The 20360-nt window shown below is 37.6% G+C and overlaps 1 protein-coding gene across 1 annotated transcript in view; it reads right to left on the reverse strand.

The window, feature by feature from the left end:
• Window positions 1-20360, reverse strand: part of NUP107 (nucleoporin 107) — a 49808-nt gene that overhangs the window by 24602 nt on the left and 4846 nt on the right. Inside the window, exons 5-10 of the mRNA XM_065934673.1 lie at window positions 19551-19695; window positions 14483-14586; window positions 9490-9617; window positions 6668-6716; window positions 559-630; window positions 69-157 (exon numbers count right to left, since the gene is read on the reverse strand). Coding sequence (XP_065790745.1) covers window positions 69-157; window positions 559-630; window positions 6668-6716; window positions 9490-9617; window positions 14483-14586; window positions 19551-19695 — 587 coding nt within the window. The remainder of the gene's footprint in view (window positions 1-68; window positions 158-558; window positions 631-6667; window positions 6717-9489; window positions 9618-14482; window positions 14587-19550; window positions 19696-20360) is intronic.

Here is a 20360-nt window from a genome sequence, read left to right on the forward strand (position 1 = left end):
AAGAAGTGAATAAATGTTTGTTGAAAGGTGAATCAACAAAATTCAGGAATAAAAGTTTAGTGACTTACCAATATACTGATTTTGCATAAAATTCAATATTATCAGAAAAATCTCCAATTTCATCTTTGGCAATGCTTTCTAACCAATCTACCACCAGCTAGGGAAGAGGGTAAAAAAAGAGCATTAACTATAAATTTTGTTAAGGATTTTATTTGAAGTAGTACTACTCCTACAATTAAAAAAATAAAAGGTTTATAATTCAAAAAACACCAAGTAACAATTTTTTCTACCACTATTTTTACTTTTTAAAGATGTATAAATATTATGGCAAAATAAATTTTCTAGAAGAATAATAGTTAACAGACTATTCCTGTAAATGCTAGGGCTATTATTTGAAAACTAAAAAACAAGGTGCTTACTTCCTTATAATTATAAATTAAAAGATGAAAAAGAAAAAAATTTAAGAAAAAAGTTTCAAACCTAAAAAACTTTATTTTTTAAATGTCATTTACTTTTTCTCCATATTTCAACCCCAAAATGTAAAAACTCTAGTCATACCTGACTTTGTCGGACAAGTGAATCTCTCTGAAACAACGCTTCCACAACTGCTTTTTCACTGGCATTAAGAGCCTATTTTAAAAATGTGATGAAAAAAAAGAAAAGAAGATACTCAAGGAACATTATCTCAACAGAATGGTAAGAGAATCTGAAATAAGTATATTTCATCATCCATAACTATTTTAAGACAGCAAATCTGTATATCCACCTTTGAAAATTTTTTATAAATAAATTTCAAACTGCTAGTTCAATGAGCAGCTACTCTTACTTGATATTTTAATTCTTGGTTACACTTAAAATTTTTAAGTTCTATTTCTCCAGAGATGTTGTTTTAGAGAACAATAAAATATAAAGCAAAATGAAACAATTCATAATAAAGGGTAGGATGCAGTCATGAGGCATATTAGGAAATTAACATTTAAAAATTTTTAAATCTTTCCATTCTACACAGAAGTTGACAGATGATAAAACTTAAGAACAATCCAAGGTTCTAAAGACCGACTTAGACAACTTGACATAAATATTAACAAGTTATATCAAGCAATACAGTAAAAGGATAACACACAATGACCAAATCTATTAATTAATTCATCTTATTCATGGTTCAAGGAAAAGAGAAACACATGAATCTCGCGAACATGTATGTGTGCCCAGCCATGTCCAACTGTTTGTGACGCCATGGACAGTAACCCTCCAGGCTCCTGTCCATGGGATTTTCCAGGCAAGAATACTGGAGTCGGTAGACATTTCCTTCTCCAGGAGATCTTGTAAGATACCAAATGTCATTTGATAAAAATACCCTCACAAATTAGAAATAAAAGAATATTTTGCCAATGTAATGGAGTATCTATTAATAGTTGAAGCCTATAGCAAATATACTTAACTATAAAGAGAGACACTCCTTTTAGAAGATGGAAAAAATAAGAATTGCTGTAATTATTCAAATTTACTGTGAAAGTTCTAGCTAATATATAAAACCAGAAAAAGCACTAAGTAGTTATATGGAAAAAGAGTCACAGTCATCACTATTTGTAGATTAACAGGAATGCCTACCTAGAATACCATGATAACCAACAAAAAACTATTAAAACGTATAAGTGAGTTCAATAAATAGCCAAACATAAGATAAATAATCTTCCAAGATGTGCATCTCATTGGCTGGGAATAAAATAAGTATTTGTAGAATAAATAAAAGATTGAAAAAATATTTTGAAATATCTTAAGTGAAAAAGTAAATTAACAAACATGGTTGAAATAATTTATTATAAAATAAAAGTATCTTTTCTTCTTCTTTTTTCTTTTCTTCTTTTTTGACTATTCATAGTTGCTTTAAACATAGGTTACTTTTTGTAATGAGAACACAAAAATAATTAAACCTTAAAAGAGCACCTAGTCTTTATGGTCTTATTTTTTTTTTCCTCTTTTTTTTCTTTATGGTTTTAAAGGCATATTTTTACCAAGGATTCAAAGAACAGGTTAATTACTATAATATTGAAACAAAGCACACGCATGCGTGCGCGCGCGCGCACACACACACACACACACACACACACACACACACACACACAGACGGAAGATGTGCAGAGCTGGCACAATTCCAGGCACTAGAACTAGATAAGAAAACGTCACTGAGAAAGAAAATATATTTGGGAAACTTCTAAAAAAAAATCAGCTAATAAAATTTAGTGGCACATTTAAGAATATATCATGACTCAAAGTTTATTCTGTTTGAGGATAGTTGAACATTAGGAGAACTATTAATGCAAACCACTATGCTAATAAATTAAAACAGTTATCTATGGGACTTCCCTGGCAGTCCAGTAGTTAAGAATCCACCTGCCAATGCAAGGGACAGAGGTTTGATCCCTGGTCTGGGAAGATTCCACATGCCACGCAAACTAAGCCCATGAACTGCAACTAGAGAAGACCCAGTGCAGCCAGAAATAAAATAAATTTAAAACAGGTATCTACAGAAGATAAAAATCATTTGACTGCAACTCTTAGCTAGTTGGGAGAAAAAAAATTCTTATTCTTCACTAAAAACAAAATCATTCTTATCAAAAGTCAAGTACAAGAAAGGAATACCTGCCATCACTGATATAACTGTAAGGGAGCTCTCAGTTCATGATATAAGGCAAGTAAGAGGAACAACAGACTATCGACTTCCTTGGTGGTACAGGGGATAGGAATCTTCCTGAGAATGCAGGGGACATGGGTTTGATCCCTGGTCCAGGAAGATTCCACATGCTGTGGAGCAACTAAGTCCATGTGCCACAACTATTAAGCTTGAGTGCTAGAGCTCCCAGGCTGCAACCACTGAGCCTGTGTACCCCAACTACTAAAGCCCACTCGCCTACAGCCCATGCCCCACAACAAAAGAAGCCACAGCAATGAGAAGCCCAGGCAATGCAACCAAGAGTAGCCCTCGCTCGCTGCAACCAGAGAAAGCCCACGCACAGAAAGGAAGACCCAGCACAGTCAAGCAAAGTTAAAAAATAAAAACAAAGAGTAAAACGTTCCTGAAAAATATAACAGAGTAGAAAGATTAAAAGAAATTATTAGTAGATGATTTCTGCCAACAGGGAAAACCCAATAAAATCAAATTTAAAACTTACTGGAGCTAATGAGGTCCAAAAGATGGTCAAATATGAGCTTTACATGTAAATCATTATTTGGCAGTGATAATTAATTAAAAAATGTAATAGGAAAGGAACATTCTCAACAGGATTAATGTAAATCCTTTATAAATGACTTTTATGAAGAGGACAAATCTATATAATCTATAAAAGATCTAAATAATTAGAGATGCCATATTCATGAATACAAAAATCCAACATAGTAAAGATGTCAGGTCTTCCCAAATTAATATACAGATTCAGTATTATTTCAATAAATTTCCTAAAAGGACTTTTAAAAAAGGAAATGATAAAATTTATCTGGGAAAACGTATGCAAAAATAACTCCCAAGTGTTTTTAAAATGAAGAGAAGACTTTCCCTACAAAATATCAAAACTCCTGAGCTAGAGTGACTCAGTTGTGTAGTACTGGTTTTCAAATAAAGCAATCAAAACAAAAAAGATCTATGTATAAATATGATAGGGCTTCCCTGATAGCTCAGCTGGTAAAGAATCCACCTGCAATGCAGGAGACCCCAGTTCGATTCCTGGGTCGGGAAGATCCACTGGAGAAGGGATAGGCTACCCACTCCAGTATTCTTGGGCTTCCCTGATGGCTCAGCTGGTAAAGAATCCACCTGCAACGCAGGATATCTGGGTTTGATCCAGGACTGGGAAGATCTTCTGGAAAGGGGAACAGCTACCCACTCCAGTATTCTAGCCTAGAGAATTCCATGGACTGTACAGACCATGGGGTCACAAAGAGTCAGACACGAATGAGCGACTTTCACTTTCATAAATATGATAAAGGCTGTCAGGATAAATAGACGTCCATTGGGAAAAAGATAAATTCTCTTGCTCCCTTCACAAACAATCCAGATAAATTAACTTATTGTATAAGAAAAAAACCTACATGTAGAAGAAAACATTGAGAATAATTTCACATGGGTAAGAAAGGCCTTCCTTAATAAATGATAAAGGAAAAGATAAAGGAATGATAAAGGAAAGCATGACGGATGTTGATCAGTTAAAGATGGAAATGCCTGCTTGACAAAGACCCCTGAAACAAAGGTGAAAGACAAGTGACATAAAGACGATCTTTACCATGTTGAGGAAAGAAAAAGAAAACAATGAACAGACAAATGAGCAAAGAATAGAATTCATACAATATAAATACTTAAGAATGAAAACACTCCATCTTATTAATGATTAATGATGTGCATATTAAAATGAGGTACTCCCCTCCAACTGGCAAAATCAAATGACGGACAGCAGAGCAAACATGTTCTTGTACGAGGACCGTGTGAACTAGTACATTTCATTGGGAAGCCAACACAATAATCTCTCAAACTCTGTCCCAACGATTTCACTTCCAGAAATACAGGAGATCCTCGAATATGTAGGTAAGTGTGAATGTTCAATGCACTAATTACTATAATAAAAATACTGGGAACAATTTAAGTATGTCCAGCAGAATGCCTGAAAAAAATTATGGTACATTTATACTTTAGCATACTATGAAAAAATAAGATAAACTTATATGAATTGACATGAAAAAAACTAAAAAATAATGAATAATAACAACTCTCAGTGGACTTTCCTGGGAGATAAGAATCCGCCCGCCAATGCAGGGGACACAGGTTAAATCCAGGAAGATTCCACATGCCACAGAGAAACTAAGACCCTGAGCCGCCACTACTGAGCCTGCAGACTACAACTACTGAAGCCCATGCACTGAGAACCTGCGCATCTCAACAAGAAAAGTGACCACAGTGAGAAGCCTGCTCACCGAAACTAGAGAGCCCGCACAGAGCAATGAAGACCCAGGGCAGCCAAAAATATAATAAACTTTTTTTTAAATTTTAAATTAAAAAAATAAAAACTCTCAGTATAATGTTTAAATGAGAGTATACTATATGATAAAAAAACAACAGAAAAAAGAGAACCCCCCCTCCCCCCACCCAAACTATCCCTGCCAAACGAAAGCCAGGGAGACTAGACAAAAGTTACTGTCATAATTCCTAAGAAAAATGATGGAAGTTTTGGCTTAAGTGGTGGCAACAGAAACAAGATGAGAGATCAGAATTGCAACAGGAGACAGAGTCAGCAAAGTCCGATATGCAATGTGCAGTTGTTTCTGAGACGAGGCAGACATCAGTCTGGACCCTGGCTACTCAAAGTGCAGTTTACAGACCAACTATACCAGCACCATCTGGGAGCTTGTTAAAAATGCGGACTTGCAGGCCCGTCCCAGACCTACCTAGTCAGAATCTGCACGTTAACAAGATCCCCAGGCGACTGATGTGCACAACAAAGTTTGATAAGTGCTGGCTTAGGAATGTTCATTGGTCATGGTGCTATCCACTGAAAAATAAGAGTGGGTTTGACTTTTGACAGGTTGGACTTACGCTACTTGAAAATTATTTTGCTTTAAAAGAAAAAAAAGAAATACATTTGACCCTGGAACAACGCAAGGGTTAGTTAGGGTTATCGAGCCTCCTTGTACTCGAAAATCCAAATATAATTTTACAGTTGGTTCTGTATACTGCTGGTTCCTTTGTATTGGAAATTCTGCACCTGAGAATTCAACCAACTGCAGATGGCGTAATACTGTAGTATGCATTTAGTGGGGGAAAAAATGTGCAAGTGGACCCATGTTGTTCAAGAGCAAGCTGCCGAAGGTGCTGACTTCTGAAGGGGGGCAAAGTGGCTAGGTTCCCACAGGTCTGCTGGGAGGTGAAGAAAACTATGAGAAGACGATTTACAGAATGAGAGAGAGTCAGGTGACTCAATCCCTTCAAGCTCTATCTTCTCTCTGCTTGGAGTCTCTAGGAGAGGACAAAATACATTCAGCACTGCAGACAACTCTGCGTAATTTAACAACGTGACTAACACCTGGCGTGCTGCAGTCCATGGGGTTGCAAAGAGTAGGACACGACTTGGCAACTGAACAACAACTAATAGCTTTACTAGGGACCAACTCACTGCAACACCCTACCCAAACCGCACTAAAAAAAGCTTCTGCTGAATGGTCTAAGGGACAACTCCTTCAAATTTCCTAGAAATTCAGTGTTTCAAGTTCAATGAAACACACCCTTCACTGTCTTAGAGGGTCCTTTGTCTGAAGGAAGGCATTTTTAGAACACTGTGATTGCTCCTCCCAAGGTTTAACTAAATATTCAAAATGACATTCTCAACTTGATCTTAAAAAACACCCATAAAACTTCTGTGTATATATATATATGTATAAAGATGCAAAGAAAAAGTCTGGTAGGATACATACTAAATTGTTAGACTGAACAGTACGAAGGCTAAAGCAGAACTTACACCTTTCACTCTACAGTGGACCTCAGCTTTGATTACTGTATCTTTTATTTACTTATAAAATTTTTAAAATGGAGAAACTCTAGATGGAGGGTCAAAAATAAAATTCTACTATTAAAACCATTTAAATTTTTAAGCATTTATAAAGGAAAAAACAATATAAAACTTACAGTAATTGCAAACATACTTTCATCTTCTAATGCAGACTGTATTCGGTCTCTGGGGGAAAACAACACAAAATGAAAAAGCCTGATTTCACAAGAGTAAATGAAATCACCATTAATGCACAAACCTGCATTCCATCTGGGGTAACTCAGCCAACATGCTTTAAAAACAAGAATCAAGTAGTAAATGCCTTCTGACTCTAATATTGACAAAAATCAGGTCAGTTCAGTAGCTCAGTTGTGTCCGACTGTTTGCGACCCCATGAACCGCAGCACGCCAGGCCTCCCTGTCCATCACCAACTCCGAGAGTCTACCCAAACCCACGTCCATCAAGTCGGTGATGCCATCCAACCATCTCATCCTCTGTCGTCACCTTCTCCTCGTGCCCTCAATCTTTCTCAGCATCAGGGTCTTCTGAAATGAGTCAGCTCTTCGCATCATGTAGTCAAAGTACTGAAGTTTCACCTTCAACATCAGTCCTTCCAATGAACACCCAGGACTGATCTCCTTTAGGATGGACTGGTTGGATCTCCTTGCAGTCCAAGGGACTCTCAAGAGTTTTCTCCAACACCACAGTTCAAAAGCATCAATTCTTTGGCGCTCAGCTTTCTTTATAATCCAGCTCTCACATCCATACATGACCACTGGAAAAACCATAGCCTCGACTAGATGGACTTTTGTTGGAAAAGTAATGTCTCTGCTTTTTAATATGCTGTCTACGTTGGTCATAACTTTCCTTCCAAGAAGTAAGCGTCTTTTAATTTCATGGCTGCAATCACCATCCACAGTGATTTTGGAGCCCCAAAAAATAAAGTCGGCCACTGCTTCCACTGTTTCCCCATCTATTTGCCATGAAGTGATGGGATTGGATGCCATGATCTTACTTTTCTGAATGTTGAGCTTTAAGCCAACTTTTTAACTCTCCTCTTTCACTTTCATCAAGAGGCTCTTTAGTTCCTCTTCACTTTCTCCCATAAGGGTGGTGTCATCTGCATATCTGAGGTTACTGATATTTCTCCCACCAATCTTGATTCCAGCTTGTGCTTCCTCCAGCCCAGCATTTCACATGATGTTCTCTGCATATAAGTTAAATAAGCAGGGTGACAATATACAGCCTTGACGTACTCCTTTTTCTATTTGGAACCAGTCTGCTATTCCATGTCCAGTTCTAACTGTTGCTTCCTGATCTGCATACAGCTTTCTCACGAGGCAGGTCAGTTGGTCTGATATTCCCATCTCTTTCAGAATTTTCCACAGTTTATTGTGATCCACACAGTCAAAGGTTTTGGCATAATCAATAAAGCAGAAATAGATGTTTTTCTGGAACTCTCTTGCTTTTAGAATGATCCAGCGGATGTTGCCAATTTGATCTCTGGTTCCTTCGCCTTTTCTAAAACCAGCTTGAACATCTGGAAGTTCAAGGTTCATGTATTGCTGAAGCCTGGCTTGGAGAATTTTAAGCATTACTTTACTAGCGTGGGAGATGAGTGCAATTGTGTGGTAGTTTGAGCATTCTTTGGCATTTCCATTCTTTGGGATTGGAATGAACACTGACCTTTTCCAGTCCTGTGGCCATTGCTGAGTTTTCCAGATTTGCTGGCATATTGAGTGCAGCACTTTCACAGCATCACCTTTCATGATTTGAAATAGCTCTACTGGAATTGCATCACCTCCACTAGCTTTGTTCATAGTGATGCTTTCTAAGGCCCACTTGACTTCACATTCCAGGATGTCTGGCTCTAGGTAAGTGATCACACCATTGTTATTATCTGGGTCATGAAGACATTTTTTGTAGAGTTCTTCTGTGTATTCTTGCCACCTCTTCTTAGGATCTTTTGCTTCTGCTCGGTCCCTACCATTTCTGTCCTTTATGGAGCCCATCTTTTCATGAAATGTTCCCTTGGTATCTCTAATTTTCTTGAAGAGATCTCTAGTCTTTCCCATTCTGTTTTTTCCTCATTTCTTTGCACTGATCGCCGAGGAAGGCTTTCTTCTCTCTCCTTGTTATTCTTTGGAACTGCATTCAGATGGGAATATCTTTCCTTTTCTCCTTTGCTTTTTGCTTCCCTTCTTTTCACTGCTATTTGTAAGGCCTCCTCAGATAGCCATTTTGCTTTTTTGCATTTCTTTTTCTTGGAGATGGTCTTGATTCCTGTCTCTTGTACAATGTCACGAATCTCCACCCATAGTACATCAGGCTCTCTATCAGATCTAGTCCCTTAAATCTATTTCTCATTTCCACTGTATAGTCATAAGGGATTTGATTTAGGTCATACCTGAATGGGCTAGTGGTTTTCTCCACTTTGTGGAGATTTTCTCCATATTTATTGACAGAAATAGTATTTACTAAAAATAAACACAATACAAAGTCTTTGATGGCCACCTGCTAATGCATAAACTTAACTTTTCAGTGTAACATTTTCACATGGCCAAAATGAAAAAAATATGATTTTCTCTTCAGGTATTCTCACGGGGATGAAAGAACAACAAAATGAGAGCCAAAACCAAGGAGCATCTAAGAAAAATCTGGTTAACTTCTCTCAGACTTCTACATTACATCAAGTATATCCGTCACTTTTTCCCTTAATCTATCTTCTAAATATTGCTGAGTTTTTAACACTTTCCTTAAATCTTTCCAAATATTCAATTTTTGGTAGTTACCAACTTTATGATTTAATATTCCCCTCTCTCCTCCTAACTTACCTCTGACTGCTAAAGGTATTAGACTTGATAAGCATCATAAAATGGCAGAACCTATTTCCAAACACACCTCATTCTAACTTCTAAGTTAACTGCCAGTTTATTTTTGAGTCCTACACAACTTTACCTATACAAAGAAGCCAGCAGCCTCCATGTGACCATCTCCTGTTGAAGAAGCCAGAGCATGCTGGCTGTTTTTGAAAACTTCTGAAGTCCAGGTGTTGCTCGGCTCACTATTTTATTCAGTATATTTACCTGAATTAAAGACACAAATGTAAAGAGGTTCTCTGTAACTCTGAGTCACAACTTTGTATTTTTCAAGTACATAGTGCCAAAAGTACATATTTACATTACAAATCTTTCCTGTCTACTGCCTTTTTTAATAAAATGTAATATAACATTCCCACTAGAAAGGGCCTTAATTTGAACTAAACTATGTCTAGGTGAGTGTGTATGTAGAAGTTTAACATACTTGAGATTTCAGATTCAATAGTAACAGCCATGAGCACATTTTTCTCCCTGTAGATCAACCAGAAGATAGCTAAATCTAACCTATGCCTGGTAAAATCATATATCATGAACCAACAGAGCAGAATGAACATTAAAAATAAGATACTTTCAAATAATCTGAAAAATTTGTACCATATAAAAAAAAATTAATATTCTCCGACTGGTACAAAGTTGTACCAGTCTTTTCCTAAGATTGGTACAAAAACATTGCCTTTTTTTTTTTCGTCAAAACTTAACCAAAATCCCTCCTTGCTGTAAAACAGCAGTTCTTTACCACTTGAGGACTTTCTATGAAAGTCTAATGAAACATACAGATATTCTCCACAAACACACACCAAATTACTTAACAAGATTTAAGAACCCAGGGTAAAGGAAACTTTTCTCAAAGGCTGTGAATATTACCTATTATCAAGGGCAATTAAGAAACAGGATTGGTCTCATTCAGAAAATGAAGAAAAATCACCGAAACAACAGGTTTCCCCACCTCTAAAAGTGGATTCACAAAGTAATGTTACTTCTGTATTAAGGTCAGTGTTTAAAAAAAGTACTACCTGTACTTCTCATTCCTTTAATAAATCCTCTATTGGAATCCAAACTCCAGTGATTCACTAGGTGATTATTATTGCTTTTGTTATGTAACAAAGCTATTGATTTTATAATGGAACAATTCAGAAACTCATTATTGAAATAACATTCAGTTCAGTTCAGTAACTCAGTCTCCTCTGACTCTTTGCGACTCCATGGACTGCAACATGCCAGGCCTCCCTGTCCATCACCAACTCCTAGAGTCCACCCAAACCCACGTCCATCAAGTCGGTGATGCCATCCAACCATCTCATCCTCTGTCATCCCCTTCTCCTCCCACCTTCAATCTTTCCCAGCATCAGGGTCTTTTCAAATGAGTCAGCACTTTGCATCAAGTAGCCAAAGTATTGGAGTTTCAGATTCAACATCAGTCCTTCAATGAACACCCAGGACTGATCTCCTTTAGGATGGACTGGTTGGATCTCCTTGAAGTCCCAGGGACTCTCAAGAGTCTTCTCCAACAGCACAGTTCAAAAGCATCAATTTTTCGGCGCTCAGCTTTCTTCACAGTCCAACTCTCACATCCATACATGACCACTGGAGAAATCATCACCTTGACTAGACGGACCTTTGTTGGCAAAGTAATGTGTCTACTTTTTAATACGCTATCTAGGTGGGTCATAACTTTCCTTCCAAGGAGTAAGCGTCTTTTAATTTCATGGCTGCAATCACCATCTACAGTGATTTTGGAGCCCAAAAAAATAGTCTCCCACTGTTTCCCCATCTATTTGCCATGAAGTGATGGGACCAGACGCCATCTTACTTTCCTGAATGTTGAGCTTTAAGTCAACTTTTTCACTCTCCTCTTTCACTTTCATCAAGAGGCTCTTTAGTTCTTTGCTTTCTGCCATAAGGGTGGTATCATCTGCATATCTGAGATTATTGATATTTCTCCCGCCAATCTTGATTCCAGCTTGTGCTTCATCCAGCCCAGCGTTTCTCATGATGTACTCTGCATATAAGTTAAATAAGCAGGGTGACAGCATACATTCTTGACATACTCTTTTCCCAATTTGAAACCAATCTGTTGTTCCATGTCCAGTTCTAATTGTTGCTTCCTGACCTGCATACAGATTTCTCAGGAGGCAGGTCATGTGGTCTGGTATTCCCATCTCTTGAAGAATTTTCCACAGTTTGTTGAGGTCCACACAATCAAAGGCTTTGGCATAGTCAATAAAGCAGATATAGATGTTTTTCTGGAACTCTTGTTTTTTCAGTGATCCAGTGGATGTTGGCAATTTGATCTCTGGTTCCTGTCTTTTCTAAAACCAGCTTGAACATTTGAAGTTCACATTTCACGAACTGCTGAAGCCTGGCTTGGAGAATTTTGAGCAGTACTGTGCTAGTGTGTGAGATGAGTGCAATTGTGCAGTAGTTTGAGCATTCTTTGGCATTTCCTTTCTTTGGGATTGGAATGAACACTGATCTTTTCCAGTCCTGTGGCCACTGCTGAGTTTTCCAGATTTGCTGGCATATTGACAGCAGCACTTTCACAGCATCATCTTTTAGGATTTAAAATAGCTCAACTGGAATTCCACCACTGTCACTAGCTTTGGTCATAGTGATGTTTCCTAAGGCCCACTTGACTTCACATTCCAGGATGTCTGACTCTAGGTGAGTGATCACACCTTTGTGATTATTTGGGTCCTGAAGATCTTTTCTTCTGTGTATTCTTGCCACCTCTTCTTAATATCTTCTGCTTCTGTCAGGTCCATACCATTTCTGTCCTTTATTGTGCTCATCTTTGCATGAAATGTTCCTTGGTATCTCTAATTTTCTTGAAGAGATCTCGAGTCTTTCCCATTCTATTGTTTTCCTCTATTTCTTTGCAGTGATCACTGAGAAAGGTTTTCTTATCTCTCCTTGCTATTCTTTGGAACTCTGCTTTGGAACCCATTCAAATGGGTATATTTTTCCTTTTATCCTTTGCTTGTGGGTTCTCTTCTTTTCATAGCTATTTGTAAGGCCTCCTCAGACAGCCATTTTGCTTTTTTGCATTTTTCTTGGAGATGGTCTTGATCCCTGTTTCCTATACAATGTCACAAACCTCTGTCCATAGTTCATCAGGCGCTCTGTCAATCAGATCTAGTCCCTTAAATCTATTTCTCACTTCCAATGTATAATCTTAAGGGATTTGATTCAGGTCATATCTTAATGGTCTAGTGGTTTTCCCTACTTATCTCAATTTAAGTCTGAATTTGGCAATAATGAGTTCATGATCTGAGCCACAGCCAGATCAGCCACCTCCCGGTCTTGTCTTTACTGATTGTATATACCTTCTCCATCTTTGGCTGCAAAGAATATAATCAATTTGATTTCACTGTTGATCATCTGGTGATGTCCATGGTGGTGTAGAGTCTTCGCTTGGGTTGTTGGAAAGAGGGTGTTTGCTATGACCAGTGCATTCTCTTGGCAAAACTCTATTAGCCTTTGCCCTGCTTCATTCTGTACTGCAAGACCAAATTTGCCTATTACTCCAGGTGTTTCTTGATTTAAATGCTCAAAAAAGGTTGGCTATTACTATTATTTCAATTATTCTTGAAGCTGTTTTCCTTTTCTTTAAAATAGACAACTTTTTGTGCAGTTTTAGATTCACAGCAAACTGAATAAAGTACAGCGACTTCTCAATGCTTTCTGCCCCATATACACACACTCTAATCCCAACTATCAATATCCAGTACCTGAGTGGTACATCTGTTACAATCAATAAAACTACACTGACATATCATCATTACCCAATGTCCATAATTCACAGAAGGGGTCGCTCTTGGTGCTGTACATCCTCTGGGTTTGAGAAACGTGTAATGATGTACCCACCATATAATATCATTATAATGCGCTCAGTCTCATATGACTCTTTGCAACACAACGGACTGTAGACCACCAGGCTCTTCTACCCCTGGAATTTCCCAGGCAAGAATACTGGAACGGGTTACCATCTCCTACCTATCCTACTTCTACTCATTAAATATCACTCCCCTAAAACTCTACTGTGCTTCACTTTCTATCCTTATCTCTCCCTGAATTCTGGCAACTGCCAATCTTTCTATTCTCTTTAAGTTCTCCCTTTGCCAGAATATCATACAGTTGGAATCACGCCATATGTTCCTTTGCATAGCGGCTTTTTTCACTTAGAGATATACATTCAGGGTCCATCCTCAACTCTTTATGGCTTGATAGCTCATTACTTTCAAGGGCTGAGTAAGATTCCACAGACTGGATGAACCACAGTTGATTTACCCATTATCTTACTAAAGGACATCTTGATTGCTTCCAAATTCAGGTTACTATGAATAAAGCTGCTATAAACATCTATGTGTAAGCTTTTATGTGGACATAAATTTTTTAATCTTTGGGGTAAATATCATAGAGTATGAATGCTGGATTATATGGCAAGAGTATGTTTAGTTTTCTAAGAAACTGAGAGATTATGGTCCAAAGTGCTATCATTTTACATTCCCAAAAATAATAAATGAGAATTCATGTTCCATATCTTTGTTAGCATTTGGTATTGTTACTGTTTCAGATTTTAATCATTCTAATAGGTGTATAGTAGCATCTTGTTTTAATTTGCAACTCCCTAATGACACATGATGTGTTTTAAAAATTTTTTTTCAATCTTCACTTTATATCAGTTGATTTACAATGTTGTGTTGATATTAAACATGTTTTCATACACTTATTTGCCATCTGCAGATCTCCTCTGATGAGGTGTCTGTTTACATGTTTTGTCCATTTTTTAATTGGATTGTTCACTTTCTTATGGTTGAGTTTTAAGTTCTTTGTATACTTTGGGTTTTCCTTTCTCAAAGTTGCAGAACCCTTTTGTCCTTAAAAGAAATACTATAAAGACTCTCAATGTGTAAAAAGTAGATCTGCTCTGGCTGACTTTCTAACTATTCCATGCCTGCTGCTACATCTCTAAGACATCCTCCTCAAATACAGGAAGGAAATTCACAAGCTAATGTTGTTCAGAAAAAACTTGATTACTCAAGTCTGACCAACAATGAAGTGAAATAACTTACCTGACTACTACAAATGTTCTCATACTCTTCTACAAGGTCAAAAACAGTAGTTGAAGAGTGCTTCAAAAAAGATTGCAGGAAATCGGAAAACATACTCATGGATGCTAGAACACAATAAGCAGAAGAGGAACAAATTAAGTGACATGTTTCCAAGTTATTCTGTTTGTTTGAAAACGTAAAACATAGCTCTAAATCCTTTTTTGAAACTACTGTGTTTTTAAAAGTACATAATTGTGATAAAATACACGTAACCAAATTTATCATTTTACCCATTTTTAAGCATTCAGTGGCAGAAAGTACATTCACAGAGCTGTGCCCCCATAACCACCATCCAACCACAGAACTCTTTGCTTTTTGCAAACCTAAAACCCTGGAGAAACAAGGCAATCCTGAGAAAGAACAAAGCTGGAGGCATCACACTTCCTGATTTCACACTATACAACAAAGGCTAGTATTCAAAACAGTACTGGCATAAAAACAGACACACAAATCAATGGAACAGAATAGAGAATCCAGAAGCAAATTCCTACATATATAGTCAAGAAATATTTGACAAGGGAGCCATGAGTACTGAATGGAGAAAGGGTAGTTTCTTTAATAAACAGTGCCAAAGAAACTGGAAAATCACATGCAGAAAACCAAAACTGGATCTCTATCTTACACAACTCATAAAAGTGAACTTTAAATGGATTAAAGACTTAAATGATGACTTTCCTGGTGGTCAAGTGGTTAAGAATCTGCCTGCCAATGAAGGGGATAGGGATTCAATCCCTGGTCTGGGAAGAATCCACATGCCTCGGGGCAACTAAGCCTGTGCATCACAGCTACAGCTTCAGAGTCTGCACTCTGAAGGCCATGTGCCGCAACGATTGAGCCCTTGGGCCCTAGAACCCATGCTCTGCAACAAGCAAAGCCATCGAAATGCGAAGCCCATGCGTCGCAACTAGACTGCAGCCCCAGCTTCCCACAAGTAGAGAAAGCCCACGAGCAGCAATGAAGACCAAGCACAGCCAAAACTTGGAGGAAAAAAGAAAGACTTACATGAAATCTGAAATTGTATAACACTTAGAAAAAAATATAGGGAAAAAGCTTTTTGACACCTGTCTTGAGAATAATTTCTGGATATGACACCAAAAGCACAAGCAACAAAAGCCAAAAATCAACAAATGGGACTATATCAACTAAAAAGCTCTATATCAACAGCAAAAGATACAATCAACAAAATGAAATGGCAACCTATGGAATGGGAGAAAATATTTGCAAACCATGTATCTTATAAAAAATTAATCTTCAAAATATTCATAAAACTCAAAAACAAATGCGACTTAAAAATAGGCAGAGGAACTGAACAGACATTTCTCCAAAGATGACATACAAATAGCTAACACGTACATGAAAAGATGCTCAACATCACTAATCAGCAGGGAAATACAAATCAAAACCACAGTGAGATATCACCACACATCTATAAGAACTATCATCAATCAATAAGACAAGAAATGGCAAGTGTTGGTGAAGACGCGGAGAAAAGGGAACATTTGTGCGCTACTGGTGAGAACGTAAATGAGTTTAGCCACTATGGCAAACAGTATGAAGGTTTCTTAAAAAATTAAAAATAAAACTACCAAATGATCTAGCAATACCACTTCTGGGAATATATTCAAAAGAAATGAAAACTGGCTAACAAAAAGGTATCTACAGGAACTTCCCTATAGAGACAGTGGATGGGAACCTGCCTGCCAATGAAGGAGACACAGGTTGATCCCTTGTTTGGGAAGATTCCACATGTCATGGAGCAACTAAACCTGTGGGCCACGACTACTGAAGCCCATGTACCTAGAGCCTGCGCTCCACAACAAGAGAAGCCGTCGCAACGAGAAGCCCGTGCACTGCAGTGAACAGTCGTCCCAACTCCCTTAACCCAACCAGAGAAAGAACCCAAGCAGAGAGAGACTGCACACAGCAATGAAGACCCAGTGCAGCCAAAAATAATAAATAAAAGGAAAAGGCAGCGGTACGCTCATTCTCACTGCGGCATTGCTCACCACAGCCAAGATAGGGAAAAAACCCAAGTGTCCACCACCAGATAAACAGATAGAAAAGTGGGGTTTGTGTGTATATACACCTATCTATCTATCTATCTATCTATCTATCTATCTATCTATCTATCTATATAGGCCTGCCCTGGTGACTGAGAGGTAAAGAATCTGCCTGCTGATGCAGGAAAAGTGGGTTCGATCCCTGATTCAGGAAGATCCCCTGGAGAAAGAAATGGCAACCCACTCCAGTATTCTTGCCTGGGAAATTGCCCGAACAGAGGAGCCGGGCGGGCTACAGTCTATGATGTCACAAAAAGAGTTGGGCATGACTTAGCAACTAAACAACAACATATTAATACATACATAAACACACACATACAAAACCAGAATATTTTTCAACCATGGAAAAGTGATCTGCTATTTGCAACATGATAGATCCTGGATAAAGCCTGAAGGCATTAAGTAAAATAAATTTAACAGACAGACAAATACTGTACTGTATCACTCATGAGGAATCTAAAAAAGCTAAACTCAAAGAACCAGAGCCTGGAACGGTGGTTTCCAGGGTCTGGAGGATAAGAACTGAGAGATGTTGGTTAAAGTGCACAAACGTGCAGTAAGAAGATGAGTAAATTCTGAAAATCCAACGCACAGCATTGTTATAGTCAATAAATCTGCACTACATAGTTCAAAGTTGCTAAGAGATGAGATCTTAAATGTTCTTATCACAGAAATGACAATTATATAATGCAAAAGTACCATGGAGGTGTTAGCTAACACTAATAATAGTATTACAATATGCAAGTGTATCAAAGCAATATGTCATAACACTTTAAACTTACAGAATGTTATGTCGATTTAAATAAAAAACAAAAACAAAAAACCCTAACACTATAACTCTCCATTCTCCCCTGTCCCTAGACCTTTGCAAACATTATTCCACTTTCTATGAGTTTGACTACTCTAGGTGTCTCATATAAGTGAAATCATACAGTACCTGGTCCCTATGCCACTGGCTTATTTCATCAAGCATAAAGTCCTCAAAGTTCATTCATGTTGTAGCATGTGTCTAAATTATATCCCACTAAAAAGTTATTAATCATATTTTAATCCTTTACCCATCAATGGGATTTGGGTTCCTTCTATCTTTTGTTCACAGGGCTATGAACAAGGAAATACAAATCTCTTTAAAATATGGTTTTCACTTCTTTTGGAATATACCCAGAGGTAGAACTAAGTCATAAGGTAATTCTATTTTTAATTTTTTGAGGAACGACCATACTGTTTGCCACAGTGCTGCACCATTTCGCATTCCCACCAACAACATATAAGAGTTCCAATTTTCCCATATCCTTGCCAACACTTACCATTTCCAGTTTATTTGGGGATTTTTTTGTTTTTGATAGTAGCCATCTGAATGGGTGTGAGATGCTGCCTCACTGTGGATTTGATGTGCATTTCCTTAATGATTACTACATCCATCCAGTGCTCAGTCGTGTCCGACTCCTTGTGATTCCCTGGACTGCAGCCCACCAGGCTCCTCTGTCCTCGGGATTTCCCGGGCAAGAATCCTGGAGTGGTTGCCATCTCCTTCTCCAGGGCACCCTCCTGACCAGGGACTGCATCTCCATCTCCTGCACTGCAGGGGGATTCTTTACCACTCGAGCTATACTGAGCAAATTTTCATGTGCATAATAGCTACTTTTGTACCTTCTTTGGAGAAATATCTATACACGTTCTCTGCCCACTTTTTAGTTGGACTGTCTTCTGCTACTGTTGAGTTGTAGTTCTTTTTATATTCTGAATATTAATTTTTTGAGATATATGACTTGCAAATATATCCTCACATTCTGTTACCTTTTGATTCTACTGACTAGATTTTCTGACCCATATTTTGATGTAGTCCAATTTATCTATTTAGTCTTCTGTCACCTACAAGTCTTTTAAGATTCCAAAGATATATTAGTTATTAGTCTGTCAACAATTACTACAAAAACATGAGCCACATTTTAAAACACCTGAATTACATTGTAAGTACACCATAACAAAGTAACTGGGAAAGTTGTAGCAGGTTCTAAAATGACATGCTTTATTCAGGGAAATATATACACCCTACTATAACACTGTATAATATCTAAGGCCTCAGCCATGCTTCATACTAAACATGAAATTCTTATATTTTATATATTAAGTACAAAGTATTTTTGAGTTACTCATTTGAATGCTTACCACTGGCATATACTACAAAGTAGTGGTCACCCCAGTGTTAAGGAGAAGGGTGCTGAAATGAAACTGCTGAGTTTCAAATCCTGGTGCCATCACTTCCTAGCCAGGTGAGCTCAAACAGGTTACTGAATTTTTTTGAGCAGCTGTTCCCTTTCCACAAAAATGAAATAGTTATTGTATCTATTTAATGGACCATGAAATGAGTTAACGTGCATACAGTGGTAAGCATACTGACTAGCTTGTTAGTCTATGATGATAAATTAATGAGACTCTATGTTATAATATGCAGGTACAAGCACATTAAAAGCAAATGCTTTTTCCCAAAAGGGAATGGTAATAACCAGCCTAAAGTCAGAATGGTCACAATACTATTTGAAGAAACAGCATTAGCATTCAGGCCAAAATAAAACATGTCAACAATGTCAGATAAAAATGAAACAAAAAGAGAAGCTCTCTCAACAGCACAAGTTTGGAAAGAATAAAAGCATCAGTGACTAGTCTAATAACCTGAGAGGCAGCTATTTACACTGAAAAGATTAAATGGCAAGATGCTGCTCCAACTGAGAACGAAGGTGAGGTTCTCAACTTTCTAGAGTTACTACTGGGTTGGCCAAAAATTCCACTGAAAAACCCAAACAAACTTTCAGCTAACCCATTATCATCAAGTGGCAGAGCCATTACCAGAACAAATAAGCATAACAAAAAATATTTTTTAATATTCAGGAATAGGAGATAATTTCCTTGATTGATCTCAGTAAAATGACAAACTATTGTGCTACAAACAAAGTCCAAAGCTATCTTACCAGCTTCTCCAGGATCATCCTCACGTAACATTACAGCACTGAGGGTCACGTCCTCCGTTACACTGTGGGGCTCTGCGTTTGTGAAGAGCCCTGTACGCTGTGATGAGAAAGCAGTGGCCCAGTTACTGTCATCCAGGTTAGTCACCTAAAGATAAAGGAGATACAGAAAAGTAATGTGGTTATTGCCATTGAGTGAATAAAGACTTCAGTACTATTAACATTTTTTTAAAAAAACATGTGCTTTTCACTTTTACAAGATAGCCACAAGTGCTCGCTTCGGCAGCAATATACTGAAAAGATAGCCATGTGACTATTTTGTTAAGGATATTATGGCTTTGTTTTCTTCTTTGCCCCACTCCATACCTTTTTGCTCTAGTGAAAGTGTTAATCACTCAGTTGTGTCCAGTTCTTCTGACCCCATAGACTGTAGCCCACCGGACTCCTCTGTTTCTGCATTTTACTGCTCTAGGACTACTTCAAATCAAATTTTTAATTTTGGGAACTATTATGGGATAAATGACTCAGCTTCTTAAACAAATAAATGATAATGAAAAAAAAGGATGATTTAGAAAATTACAGATTCAAATACTTGGGACATACCAAGCAAATACAATGTGTTAAAAAATCCAGGCATGAGCAACAATAAAAATGTACTAATTTAAAATTAGTCTCCCCAAGGGAAAATGCTAAAGATGGGTGCTGGGACCCTGTATATTAATGAGATAGTAACTATGGGTGAGAAGAGTTTAGCTTCAGCTACCAAAAGACTGATTTCCTTCTGGGTACTCATCATCATTAGCACCCAGATCA

The sequence above is a fragment of the Muntiacus reevesi genome, chromosome 4 (genome assembly GCF_963930625.1).
Source record: "Muntiacus reevesi chromosome 4, mMunRee1.1, whole genome shotgun sequence".
Lineage (NCBI taxonomy): Eukaryota > Metazoa > Chordata > Mammalia > Artiodactyla > Cervidae > Muntiacus > Muntiacus reevesi.